The 13,185-nt window shown below is 42.4% G+C and overlaps 1 protein-coding gene across 2 annotated transcripts in view; it reads right to left on the minus strand.

The window, feature by feature from the left end:
• gabbr2 (gamma-aminobutyric acid (GABA) B receptor, 2) overlaps positions 1–13,185 on the minus strand; it is a 227,339-nt gene that overhangs the window by 162,268 nt on the left and 51,886 nt on the right. For both annotated transcript variants that reach the window (XM_050035369.1, XM_050035367.1), the window contains exon 2: positions 2,942–3,079. In XM_050035369.1, coding sequence (XP_049891326.1) covers positions 2,942–3,079 — 138 coding nt within the window. The remainder of the gene's footprint in view (positions 1–2,941; positions 3,080–13,185) is intronic.

Below are 13,185 nucleotides of genomic sequence, written 5' to 3' on the forward strand. Positions count from 1 at the left end.
AGGCTTCAGGATAGATTCCTTTTAAGAGATTATTCCACCTGCTGGGAATTTAAAAAAAAAATAAAAAAAAAACACTGGCTACTGGTTTCAGTACAAAAACTATTTCACTGATACTACCTTTCTAAAACCTGTTCTGCTTTAAGTATGAGTATGTGCATTCAAGTGTGTGCATAGAGCGTAATGAGCGGGTATGCAGTGGGAGTTTATTTTTGTTGAGCGTTTCAATGCTGACTTTATTAAGCATCAGCACTGATTGAAAGCTATTTTTATGGGTGTATGATTAAGCTTTTTCCAGGAGTGGTTGTTCTCTCAGCTATCTCTACTGTAGATAGTATCAGCGAGCTCCCTGTTTTGATGTGTAAATGATGAGCTTGTTAAGCCTGGCCCATAATATCACCATGAAAAATTCTCTATTTCCCTCCATGCCAACTCAAGTCTTGCAGACGGGGTGCCAGAGCTGGGTAATAAATATGCAGGGTGACAGAATTCAGAGTTTTAAAAACAGATTCCCACTGATGTGGCACACTAAACGTTGTGGGGTGCAGGATTCAAAACTTCATCTCACTCTCTCCTCCTCTTGAGTTCCTCTGCTCATGTCCTTCCTTCCTGTCCATCTTCTCATTCCCTCCTTCACACAAGAGCATTTTTCTAGCAAGAGCAATGTCTATCTACCTCCTGGCCACAGATGTTGTCAAAGCAGAGAGCTGTCCGTATTTCATAAAAATACACACACAAAATGCACATACAAAACACACATGCAAACAAACACAAGGTAAACAAACACACAAGTTCAATAGAATCTAATGAAAGTCAATAGGCTCAGAGATGGAACAGAGAGGCTCACGCCAACTATCTAGCTGGCAGGTGCAAGGACAAGCTTGATAAGCACATGATAGCTAAACACACAGGTGTCACCTTACTGCACATTTCTGCTCCACAGAACAACCAATAGCTATCTGGTGTGTGGTTTACATCCACTGACGTGTCTTTCTGCAGATTTCCAGTGTATATTATAGTTGCTTGGTGAGTCATACTCTGATGAGGATGTAGCTCAGGTCTGCGAGGACATCTTGCATTTCAGAAAACAGAAACCAAAGCGCCAGAAATATAACAACAAGCATGCACATATTAACACGTACTTGTTTATAGACAAATTTACACACAAATAATTATGTCTAATATGATACTACATTACTTGAACTCCTCGACAGACACTCGTTTCAGTATGAAGTAAGTCTCCACAGCTAACTGATATAAATAAATATCTTTGGAGTGCCCTTGTACCTACATGCTTGCTGGCCCAAAAAAGCCATTTATGTGCTTGTAGCAACAGCAACAAAACTTAACCTTGCTATTGAATACAAGTGTGTATTTCAAAGGCATCTCCTTTAGAAACAGGTACATTCTGGGAGTTTTCTTTGCCATTTGGCCTTACATGTTTTCCATCAATCACTTGCAGTCTAGTATTCAGGCAGTGTCACAATGTGTATTTGGGATCGGACTGGCATACATTTGTTGGTGTTCTGTGTACTAATAGTGAAAAGAGCTGGGTTGGTAAAGTGCTCTGGGGAACACATTGTACCAGGCTGAGTGTTCTGCAGAGCAGAAGATTGCTACTGCACTTCTTGCAGGTAATCCCTGACAAACAAGCCAATAAATAGAAAGAAGAGCGCACACACACACACAGGCACACAAGAACCACACAGACAAACACAGAAGAGCACTTATAGTTCAACTATGGCTTGAACCCCTCTTCCTAGACTGAGATCATTACCACCGAGAGGAAGTGAACACAGAAACAAAAAATTACTCGTCCTTTCATTCCGCCATCCTGCCAATCTTTTCACTCTTGAGTGACCCTGACAAGACGAGCGAGCAGAAAGGAACATGAAAAGCAGCCGATTTACAGTAATTGCAGGCGGAAGAAATATGCCACGTAATGTGACATTCAGTTCAAAATGCAGCCTCTTGAATTATGCTATCTCTTCCAAGCACAAGCTTCACTCCCTTTCTTATCTGTGCCCGATAACCTTTGTAGGGTTTGCAGCAAATGAAATGTAGTATCTGGAAGGAGGCATTTCCCCTCTTTGGTACTGCAGTACAGTACAGAGTCAAAGAAACTGTAAGTATTAATTCAAGGGGTCAAAAGTTTACCAGATGCAAGAATGAGTGGTGTTTAATGCCTACAGTGAGCAGTCATAAAGCTCGACTAATTTAATGGCAGCAAATGCCATTTAGCAAGCATGAGTATAATTGAATGGTAAAATCTATTATAAGAATGTCTAGCAGGTAATTAACATCGACTGGACTGAGTGGAAAAACTTTTATTAGCTCATATCAATGACAAAACACTACAAAAACATCAGCTAGATCACGTGTGCCACATGAGACTGCCTTTCACTACAAGGAGAAGCCCTTATAGTTTGATAATATGTCTTACTTTACGCACAAGTCCACATGCTTTTTGGAAGTCATGCTCAAATTTTTAACAACAGATTTCAAGTGCTCTACTACAACAATGGGTTTAAGCCATTTTGACTCCGTCTCTGATTGTAAAATGAGGGAGGATTCTACGGATTAGAGCAACGCCAATTAGACATTCACCCTGGCAAGGTTAATGAGGGATTAAGCCATGAGTTGGGACCCCTTTGAAATCCCAGGACCTATCTGCACACTGCAGTTCTAAGGGACAAGATTTTTGGGAAACTCAATTAAGTAGCAAATTCAGGTTTTCTGATAGTAACACAGAAACATGAAGAAACCATAGTGTAAGTAAGTACACAGGAATCAGCATGTCTGTTTAATCCTATCCTACCCACTGACAGATTTGGCACAGCAGCATCCAGGGTTCACAAACACTGCACATACTGCACAGGCTATATATGACATGCACGCATACACACACACACACACACAATGTCATATGCAGTATAACCCCTACCTGCACCAGATTCCAGCCCTCCAAGGACTCTGCGATGATGGAGGTCACAGAGGGGCAGACACCACCGAAGATCATCAGGTGTTTGGGTCCGTAACATATGGCATCAAAGAAGGCCCTCAGCCCCTTGGCGTTGTCACACTACAGACACAGAGGAGGGTGGTGAAGGTGAAGGTGAGAGCATGAATAAAGGGGGAGATAGAGAGACAAGGAAAAGAGATAAAGGACATTTTAATTAGTTTTTGTGGTAAAAACCAGGAGAAACATGACAAATTTAAGATGAGGGCTCAGCAACAAGAAGAAGAAGAAGAATCTGAATGTCAAATATACTTCACAAACCCTTATAAAAATCTAAACCTATAGACTCCTCTAAAACAAATATAAGTTACAGATGAATTATAGATTCTTCCTGTTCATTTTTGTCAGGAGAATAAGAGGGATAGTTTGGGATAATCGTCAAAGGAGCAGGGCAGTACCTAACCCTAACCTGTTAGTCAGTGAATCAATAATTACCAGCTGTACAAGAAAAACCGTTGTGCTCACCAGGTACGCAGACATATTGTGATGGATGCACCACAAAAACAGGGTACTGACTAGTGTTATTGTGTTGTAATGTATATTGTTTATAAAAAAATGATGTGACATTTTAATAATATTTCACTTGTTATACTCTCAAAGTGCTGCGGTACATATTAACATACAATAATCACAACCTTGTGTGTGTGTGTTTTGAAACCATCATGTAAAACAAATGTATCTCACAGACTGCGAGAGCAGGCCCCCGCTCTGATCCAGTGCTGCAGAATACAGCCATTTCACGTCACTATAGCAACCGGAGGGAGAGATTGTGCGAGAGGAGGAGAGAGGGAGAGCAATGAGAGAAGAGAGTGTAGGTTTCTATTGATTGCTACATGAGCTGGCTAACTGGTTTTGCTGTGATTCCCTGATTTCCACAGTTTGTAATGATATTCCTATCAGCAGTAAACACTTCCCTCCTCAGTCCTCCATTATTGCCACTCAATTCAGGATGTGTTCCTCTGTGCCGCAGACAGATAGATGGACTGACTGACTGAATGGCAGGTGGTGCGTGTGTGTGTGTGTGTGTTTGCGCCTTCTGACACAGTCCATCTCATCTGGAGAGTTATTTGACCTTGTTAGCCATCAGCCAGCGACTGAATGAGATTTCCTACTGAACAACAGCACAGCCGGTCCTCCACAGCCAAGATTGAAAAACTGAAAATCGAATGTGGAGGAATGACAGTCCTAACTACACATGCAGGACTGTATGTTGTGACCTTCTGGGTAAATTTACTAGGAGCATGACGGGTATCATGGCTGCAGGCTTGACACATCTTTACATTTTACGTTCTCCTGTTTTTCAGTCAGTTTTTTGATGATCATCTCAAAGCCATAAGTTGAGGTCAAGGACTCAGACAACCTTGCAAGTGAGGGGAGTTAAGAAGGAGGTAGTGGACGTCAAGAGGCACTTTGGGGTGGTAGATGGATCACAAAACACAGGACTTTCCCCCAGGAGACGGGTATTCGGAACCATGTGAAACCAAGTGAACCTAGAGTCATTGTACCTCTACTTCACCAAAATAACAAACCTAACCTATAGGGTGAATCTGCGCAACTTGCGGCCTCTGTGTGTGGCTCCCTGGACAGCTAACGCCGTGGACCCGCCGGCTCCTGCCAGGATTGGGCTGGTAAATGCTAGATCACTAGCGAACAAAACGTTTATCCTGAAGGATTTCCTGACTTCCCGAGGATTGGATTTTGGAGACGTGGCTGACTGTTGGTGAGTCCAGTGCTTTCACAGAACTTTTACCCGATGATTGCTGCTATTAACTCCCCGTGGAGGTCTGGTCGAGGAGGAGGAATAGAGACTATTTATAAGAGTCACTATAAATGTAAGCAGCTAGGTAAGATGACGTGTGCCGTCTGAGTGCCGTAAATCGTTTCATTCTGGAAGCGACCTGGTGCGGACCCGGAGACAGTTTCCTAAAGGTATGGATATACACTATATAGAAATAGCTTATCTTCACACCGACGGTCTCATTTGCTGTTGTAGGTCACGCACAGACATCAGCAGAAACGAGAGACTTTTGCATATCCAGTTAAAAGTTCCTTGTAGCGGCTTTAAGTATGTAACTTTACGATGAGTATCTGTGGGGTGCTAATTTGTTATTATTTGGTATCATACAATACAGTCTCTGGCTTTTCTTTGATATCTAGTGTCGACAAAAAATGATGCACATTCCCAATCCTTCATAGTTAGTAGGGCTGGGCAATAAATCAAAACTTAATCAAAACCTACATTCAGAACCTCTATTTGACGTAATCTTGCCCACGTCGTTTTAAAATCACAAAGATAAGACATGCACTCTTTAATTAGAAAAAAAATTACCCTAGCTTTAATAATTGAGCATATTTATAGTACAGAGCTTGTCAGTGGAATATGAGGGGAAAAGACAAAAACAAAATAATTGTTCATTAATCATAAACGAGGTAAAATGTTTAATTAATTGTGATATTGATTTGAGGTCATATCACCCAGCCCTAGTAGTTAGCATGCATTAACTTGAAGGGCTAACTCAGTTTGTTTACTATATTATGTGAATGTCAATGTCACCCTGAATGTCCCGCTGAACCCCGTTCAAACTCTCAAACTCTATAAAAAAAGGAATAAACAGTCGAGTATTCGCATTGAGCAGGATCAGATTTCACTGGCGTTATTCTAAGTCAGGTACAACCCCACAAGTCACACAATGAGCTGCAACAGCAACCTGCCTGCACTTCACTCACCCCTCCACAGCCTGATTTAATCATGCGATTTAAATCATCAGACTCTTTTTGTGAGAATGCCTTTCAATTTTTGAAGTAGAACACCAATTACTGGTAAAAATCAAGGCATTCCCCAGTAAATGTAAATTCATGCTGGTAGAGAACAATGTATGCTGTAATGTCAGTCAAAAATAGACTAGATTGCAGATATGCCTCAGGTGAAATGAGAGGGAGAGGATGTGATTAGACACAGTGGGGATCCCTTATCCTGGCCACACAGCTGAATAAAACAGCAGGCTATTAAAGAAGATATCACATTTGCATGCTCTTATCATTCAGTTCTCCCCAGCTGGCCATAACAAGGAGGGCTGGTAGGTTTGTGACTCTCAAATGGTTACCATGCAACAGAAAAGGAATGTGGGCAACTTAACTTGTCAACGTGAGTACAATAGAGCCCGGTGATAGTGCAGGTTTAAGCTGATTTATTACCCAGAGTGACAAAGTAGTGTAGGTGGTAAAGAATGGTTATGTTCCTCACTCGCTCCGCAGCAAATCAAACTGTCTTATAGCATTTTCAACCAGGGGATGGGGAATGAGACAGACCCAAAGGTCACGCACAGTATAGCGTTTTATCCTGCAACCAATCATTGTTTTCTTACTAGGTTAATCTGCTGCTTATCTTCTTGATGAATCCACTGATCATTTGTTCCAGAAGTCCAAGGCAACATCTTTAAATTGTTTGTTTTGTCCAATCAACATTCCCAAACCCAAATATCCTCCATTTACTATGATAAAAAGCAGCAAAGCAGAAAATCCTAAAAATCAATAAGCTGGAACTAAACAATGTGTGGCATTTTTTGCTTGATAAATGACTTCAACAGTTTATCAGTTATTAAAATATAATTGCCAATTATTTTTCTTTCAGTCGTCTTATCATTTCAGCTCTAATCACATATGTAATTTCTTCGAATATTATGGAATCGCTCATCGGAAGTTACAGAAAGTTATGAGAATCCAGCAAAACAAGAACCTTTAGCTTTTTTATAGAGGAGAGAATCCAGCAAGGAAAAAAGCAAGAACGCAAAGTAAGGCCTTCGTTCTCTGCTCATCTCCTCCGCTTCATTCAACCTCTCCCACATTTGCCCGGCACACATACACAAAATCAGTTGTGACTGCTCACAGAGCCTTGACCGGTGTGTTGTCATGCCAACGGTGTGACTATCCACACTTGTGTGCGCTAAATGAGGGAAGAGGACGCATCAGGGCCGCGGTGTAGAGATGGTTATATTTAGCCTCTCGTTAGGTAGCATGACCACTTAAGACGTGAATCAATACTTATTCAGCTATGGAAACACTGTAAAGACAATGCCAGATAGTCAAAGCAAGACAGACGGGAGAGAGGCGACGGAACATAATGGGACAAAAGTAAAGAGGCATGGAGGTAGTGGAGTGATGGTGGGAGAAAGAGGCAGAAACAAGCAGCTGAATAGAGAGAAAGACCGGAGTGAAGAGGTATTAGCTTGACATTAAGCGCGCACTAATAAAGCCAAGCCAACCAGTGCTATAAACCTGCCTTCCATTATAGCCCCACAATGGAGTAATTCATGACTGTGAGATTGATTCAGTGGCTCTCTGTGATGCTCAGCAGCTGCACAGTGCCCTGCAAATTTCTTACAGTCCATCAATTATAGAAAAAATATGTTTTAATATCAAATCTAAGGCTATATTTCTTAAGCGATTACAGTTTGAATCTTTAAATCTTCTTCTCTCACTTTATTCAGTCACTCGTGTACCTATATGTATAGAAAGAGAGTTTAATGAACCTCTCCTTCTAGTTATTTCTTTCACATACACGCCCTTATTCAACAGTACTGAGACATTTATGTATTTTTCAATGATTCCCAGGCACCCACTGAGAAGTTTGGGTACAGGCTGTGTCTTACGTCCCAATTTTCTCCAAGAAATATGCTCCAAACAAGGTATAAATAGAAATAACTATAACTGTCCTGAAAAACAGATAGAAGTTCTGAGCAAAAAACTAGCACAATGAGGAAGGTATAGCAGCACTTAACTCCCAAGTCGAGCAGCAAGAAATACTACAGCATTTTATTTCCCTCTTCTCCAGTGTGAAATCTAATTCCTGGCATTTGGAGGCCATTTGGAGCAGATCGATGGGGTTAACGCCCGTAGTAATCTGTTTGACCGCCTTGGGAGACAGCCAAGAAAGGTGTGTGTGTGTGCGTGCGTGCGTGCGTGCGTGCGTGCGTGGGTGCGTGTGTGTGTGTGTGTAAGAGTTGGTAGAGTGAGGGCTGATGGCAGAAGAATTTGGAGATGGAAACTCAAGGGAAGCATATAACCCTGTCTGATGCTGAAGATCCATAAACAGAAAAATTTAGATGATATCCTGTCTTTCATACACACACTGGAGTCTGAGTTTTACTTCGCTCACTGGATTTAAAGATAGTTGTTATAAAGGTCTGGCGAAAGTCCAGTGTGCAAGATTTAGGGGAATATTTTGGCAGAAATGGATTCTAATATAACAGGTGTGTCTTCTTTAGGGTTTAATCACCTGATAATAAGCGTCCTGTTTCCAATACCTTGGTGTGAGCCGATTATATCTTCACAGAGTGCGGGTCCTCGTCCATGGAGATCTCCATGTTGCACTGCCATGTTTCTACAATAGCCCAGAATGGACAAACCAAACACTGGCTCTCGGTATGGCCATTCAAGTTTTCAGGTCAGCCACAGTAGTGAGCATCCACTTCACAACGAGAGTGTCAGAAAAACACTTTTTCTTTTACCATGAAACTGCTTTATTCAGTGTTTTTAAAGGTTTTATTCACCTGGTTTGTTTTGGAGATGATTCGGCTCCTGGTAAAAACCACGTGAATAATGAACACTGGAGGAATTCTAACCAGGAGAAGTTTCGGCTGCAATCCTCAACGCTAAATCCCCCTAAATATTACACACTGTTCCTTTAATTTTGCAAATGTCTGTGCTTCAGATTCCAGTTCAGTGAGTTTGCACCTCCACCCTTACCATTTTGAGCATATTACTGATTGGACAGCTGGCCCGGGAGGAGTTTATTTCAAATGCTCCAAAATGCATTATCTCCATTATGTTTCCTTCACTCTGACCTTTACACAAAACTATTGAGATTCATCCTTATTGATTTATCATTACACGGTGACATTAGCCCACTGTTATTGTGCTACTGATAAATCGTACTCAATTAGGCTAAATGTGAGGAAACAGCTGCCCTGGAATGTCAAATTATCTAATGCTCCATGTGATAATTTGCATCCATTATATATTTTTAATCAAAATTCTGTAACATCTTGGAAAACGGCACATCTTTAAAGGTCAGCGTGCGTCAGGGCTGGTTTTTCTGAGAATAACTTCAAAGCACATCTCTGTAATAATAAGCCACTATAGAGGATTAAAACACATCTAAAGTCTAACAGCTGGAGTAGATTACCATTTCTTTCATCAAACAGGCTTTATGAGTTAAGCTGCTTTGAATGAACATGATACAATGCAGTGCTTTACATTAAAAAGTAAAATGTGTAGGACTTTGGGGCATCTACTCGCAAGACTGGTATATGTTGGTCTACAGTAGCCAAACACTGGCTCGAGATAACCCGTTACCCAAACCTTGGTACTCTTATTTTGATTATTTCCTGAGGTAAATAAACCTGCCCTCTCTACACACGATCAGCCACCAAACAGCATACCTCCAGTCTGTCCTTCACTTTCAGCACAAAGCAGTGTGGGGTTTCTGAACCCAAATCCTCCATTCTAACCATGTAGAGACCACCAGAGTGTGAACTGTATGTGTGGCTTGTGCATCTGTGTGGTACATTTGTGCGTGTACATGTGTGTGATACTGTGACAAGAACAAGAGCTGATCAGAGCACCGGGCTGGAGCTAACCATGATGAAATGCCTTGTTAGCGCTGCAAACAGAGGCAGCTGCACCTGTCCCTCGTCTAATGGCAAATTACTGCACCCAAATCAGCAACCCGAGGCCCAATACTGCACACGCACACACACACACACACACACACACACACACACACAAACACATAGAGAACAACAGAGAGAGCGGGACGGGAGAGCCTGATGTGATGTCAGAAGCAATCTGCTCTTCGCACACTGCGTTTATTCATGACAAGGCCAGCAGCACAGGTGATTACTGAGAACAAACTCCTAAAGAATCCTACCACAGAAAAATATATTTTCACAGGTTAAGGATGTGTACGTGTACACGTTGTCACCTCATCCAATAAGATAATGTGTCGACATTTACCCACAGTTCCACACTGAGCATATATTGTAGCTGTATGTGTGAACATGACGTGTGCGATAACGACATTACTTCTCACTATCACAATTAACAGAATCTAAGCAACTATCACCCTTGACTTAATTTGTTTTGGAATTATTTTTCAGTCTTCAGTCAGTGGATTTAACTTACATTCCTTCACTGAGGATAAGTGCATCGCAAGAACATTTATCTAGGAAACTCCAAACACCTTGAACAAAGTAAGAGGAATGTATGACAACCCAGAGGCGCCACAAACACACTCAAGAAAATGGGGAATAAACTTCGAATTAAGAAAAAGATTTGTCCTCGTGCTTGTTGTCTATAATGCATCGTTCTCCATAATTTGCCTGTTAAAGAAAGAAAAATGATGCTTCTAGCAGTTACGTACATTTGTCAGTGTAAACCCTGTCAGTTGCACACACTGAAATGCTACCATTTACATCTTTGCACTGTCACTGCTGACGCCCCCTTGCATCCATCCTGCCTTCACGCCGCAGCCAATCGAAATCATTACCTGATGTTTTGAGCACTCGTGCTGCAGCAGTGCAGCAGATGCAAAAAGCAGGTCTTCCCCAACAGCTATATCTGCCTCCTGCATGCACTCCTCATTGAATTACTTCCACATCTCCAAGCCAGGAGAGGAAACATGAGCCGGGCTGAATCCAGCGAATGCTAAAACATATGCTTGGCATTATAAAGCCCTATAGAGATAGAGGAGTGCAGCCAATAGGTCAGATCTAAAGGAGATTATCTATTTCACCATGTACAAACCCAACTAATCCGCTAAACTCTGTCATGGCTGTCAATACCAACTACTGTCAGAGGAGGAAGAACAGCGGGAGGGGCATGGGAATCAGTTTGCAACAGTTGAGCCAAGTTTTACTGTTTCGGTGTAAAGGCGGTGTAGCTGTAGTATATTTGATTGTCCAAGTAGTACATCAATTGCCATTTCATAAAGAGGGCTCCCTTGAGTTCATTGGGGTCATTCATCTGCCGATAAAGGTCAACACTCCCCACTGCTGATTAACTTCTCACACAGCAGCGGCAGCCTCATCTTGCCTGCTACCATACTCTCACACTAAGACATAAGATTTTCTAAAAGCTAAAGCTATTTGTTCCCCATCAACGAGCCCGTAGGCAATCAAGAGGTCCGCTGGGGCGTAACATATCACCTACCATGCCTTTTCCTTCTCTTTCTAAATGACCAGGAAGATATGGCTGGCAGGTGATTCGCAGACTTGGAGAGCCAATGTGAAAAGCTGTAGCCAAAGCTGGGAAATAAGCAAAAAGAAGGAGAGAAAGGGAGGAAGAAGAGGTGAGGACGAAGCGGAGTTGTGTATGAAGCAAGCATCAAGGCTCCTCGTGGTACCATTTAGACAGTGGGCCCCGGAGTATACGAGCAGAGTACACATTGATTGAGAGAGAGTGGATGAAGTTAAATTGAGAGCGCGACGGAGTGATGGAGCTGTTTTTTTCAATCTGTTCCCTTCACATTGCATGCCTGCAACAGAGAAAGAAAAAAAAAGCTGAGGAACCCACCACTTGTCTGGGGAGAGACTGGCCTTTAAAAATCCACTGTGACAGACTGACTGGGTTGCTCAAGCTGATGGCTGTTTGCCCTCCATCTCCTCCTCTCTCCCCTTCTCCCTGCAGTCTGGCTCTTGTTATAGCACTCAATCTATCCCTCGCTTTCTGGAGAGCTCAGATGGCCACCAGGATAACCACGATGGCACGTTGGAAGCCTCTTCGGTGGTGACAAGTCCCTTTCTCTCTTTTCACTTTCTGTCTCTTCCACAGGCACACACACACACATCTCTGTGCACATGCTTATTCTCAAACACACACACATATTCAGCAGATAAACTATCATCCTTCAGCATGCCAAAACACAATCACAGACAAATACACACACACTCGCACATCGGCTCACTCACGAATCCGAGATAAGCTCAAATTGGCCAGTGATACTAAAATCACAGTGAACACATTGCACCTTTATTAGCAATCTGTGCTGTGCAGGAAGCAGACGCTGTGTTAAGCCTATTACAGGTTGTTGTGCTTTTGACAAGGCCTGACAACAGCTGGAACATGTTGCACTAACCAGTGAGTGGGACAGACCAAAGTGTAATCCCACAGAAATGAGCCAATCGGTCCCTGAGGAAACAGTGGACTGATAGGAGAGGAGAAGAGTGGAGAATGGCTTCTGAAGTGATGTACTCAGTCACGTAAAACATAGCCAGATTTCTAGTTAGGTTTTAACTCTGTCGTTGGGTAACTGGTTTCCTGGTGAGATTTGCATGGATTGCCAATATTAGTCACCTGATAGTAGGCATTTACCAGCAGGCATTTTGAGTTCTCATTTTAGGAAAAGTGCAGGTAATAACATGAACAATGGCTCCCTTCCATTCAAGCCTCCCAGTAAGTTGAGATAGAGCAACAGTGAACAGCGTGCAGAAACACCAGGAGCCTAAAATGGTAGCAGTCAAATGGAAATCCACAAACATTAATATAATTTTTACACCAAAATGTCTTCCATGGAAAAGTCTATCTGAACTTCCATTTGATTTTGTATAGCTGGCATATCCATCCTGTCTACGTTATTTTCAGTCAACACCAAAGCCACGGTCTCTAAAAGCAGCTAACTTTGGTCATGTGATCGCAACATAACATGTCAAAAGCTCTGATTGGTTGGTTTGTATTTAGCTAGCAGTGTTGCTTTATAGAAGGCAATGCTGGTTTGATGTGCGGTCGGTCCACCACTCGGGTCCAGACTGAAGATCTCAACAACTATCAGATGGACTGGTCCAAGATTTACTCAGATATTTGAGGTTTCCAGATGATGAATCCTAATGACATTGGTGATCCCCTGACTTTTCAGCTAGCGGCACCACGGGTCCATGTCATTGGTCCGACATCCCATTAGTCCGACGGTCCGCGGTGCTGAACGGCTCCCGGCGGGCGTATTTCTACCTTGATGGTGCGCCGGGACTGGCTCTGGGTCAGCTGGGAAAGGCTTGAGGCGAAGCAGGCTCACGGCTTATGTGTTTGTCACTTTCTTTTTCATTTTAACCCACACCATGATCTTTTCCTGACCCTAACCAAGTGGTTTTTGTGCCTAAACCTAACCAGTACATTTG

This window comes from Epinephelus moara, chromosome 22 (genome assembly GCF_006386435.1).
Source record: "Epinephelus moara isolate mb chromosome 22, YSFRI_EMoa_1.0, whole genome shotgun sequence".
Taxonomy (NCBI): Eukaryota; Metazoa; Chordata; class Actinopteri; order Perciformes; family Serranidae; genus Epinephelus; species Epinephelus moara.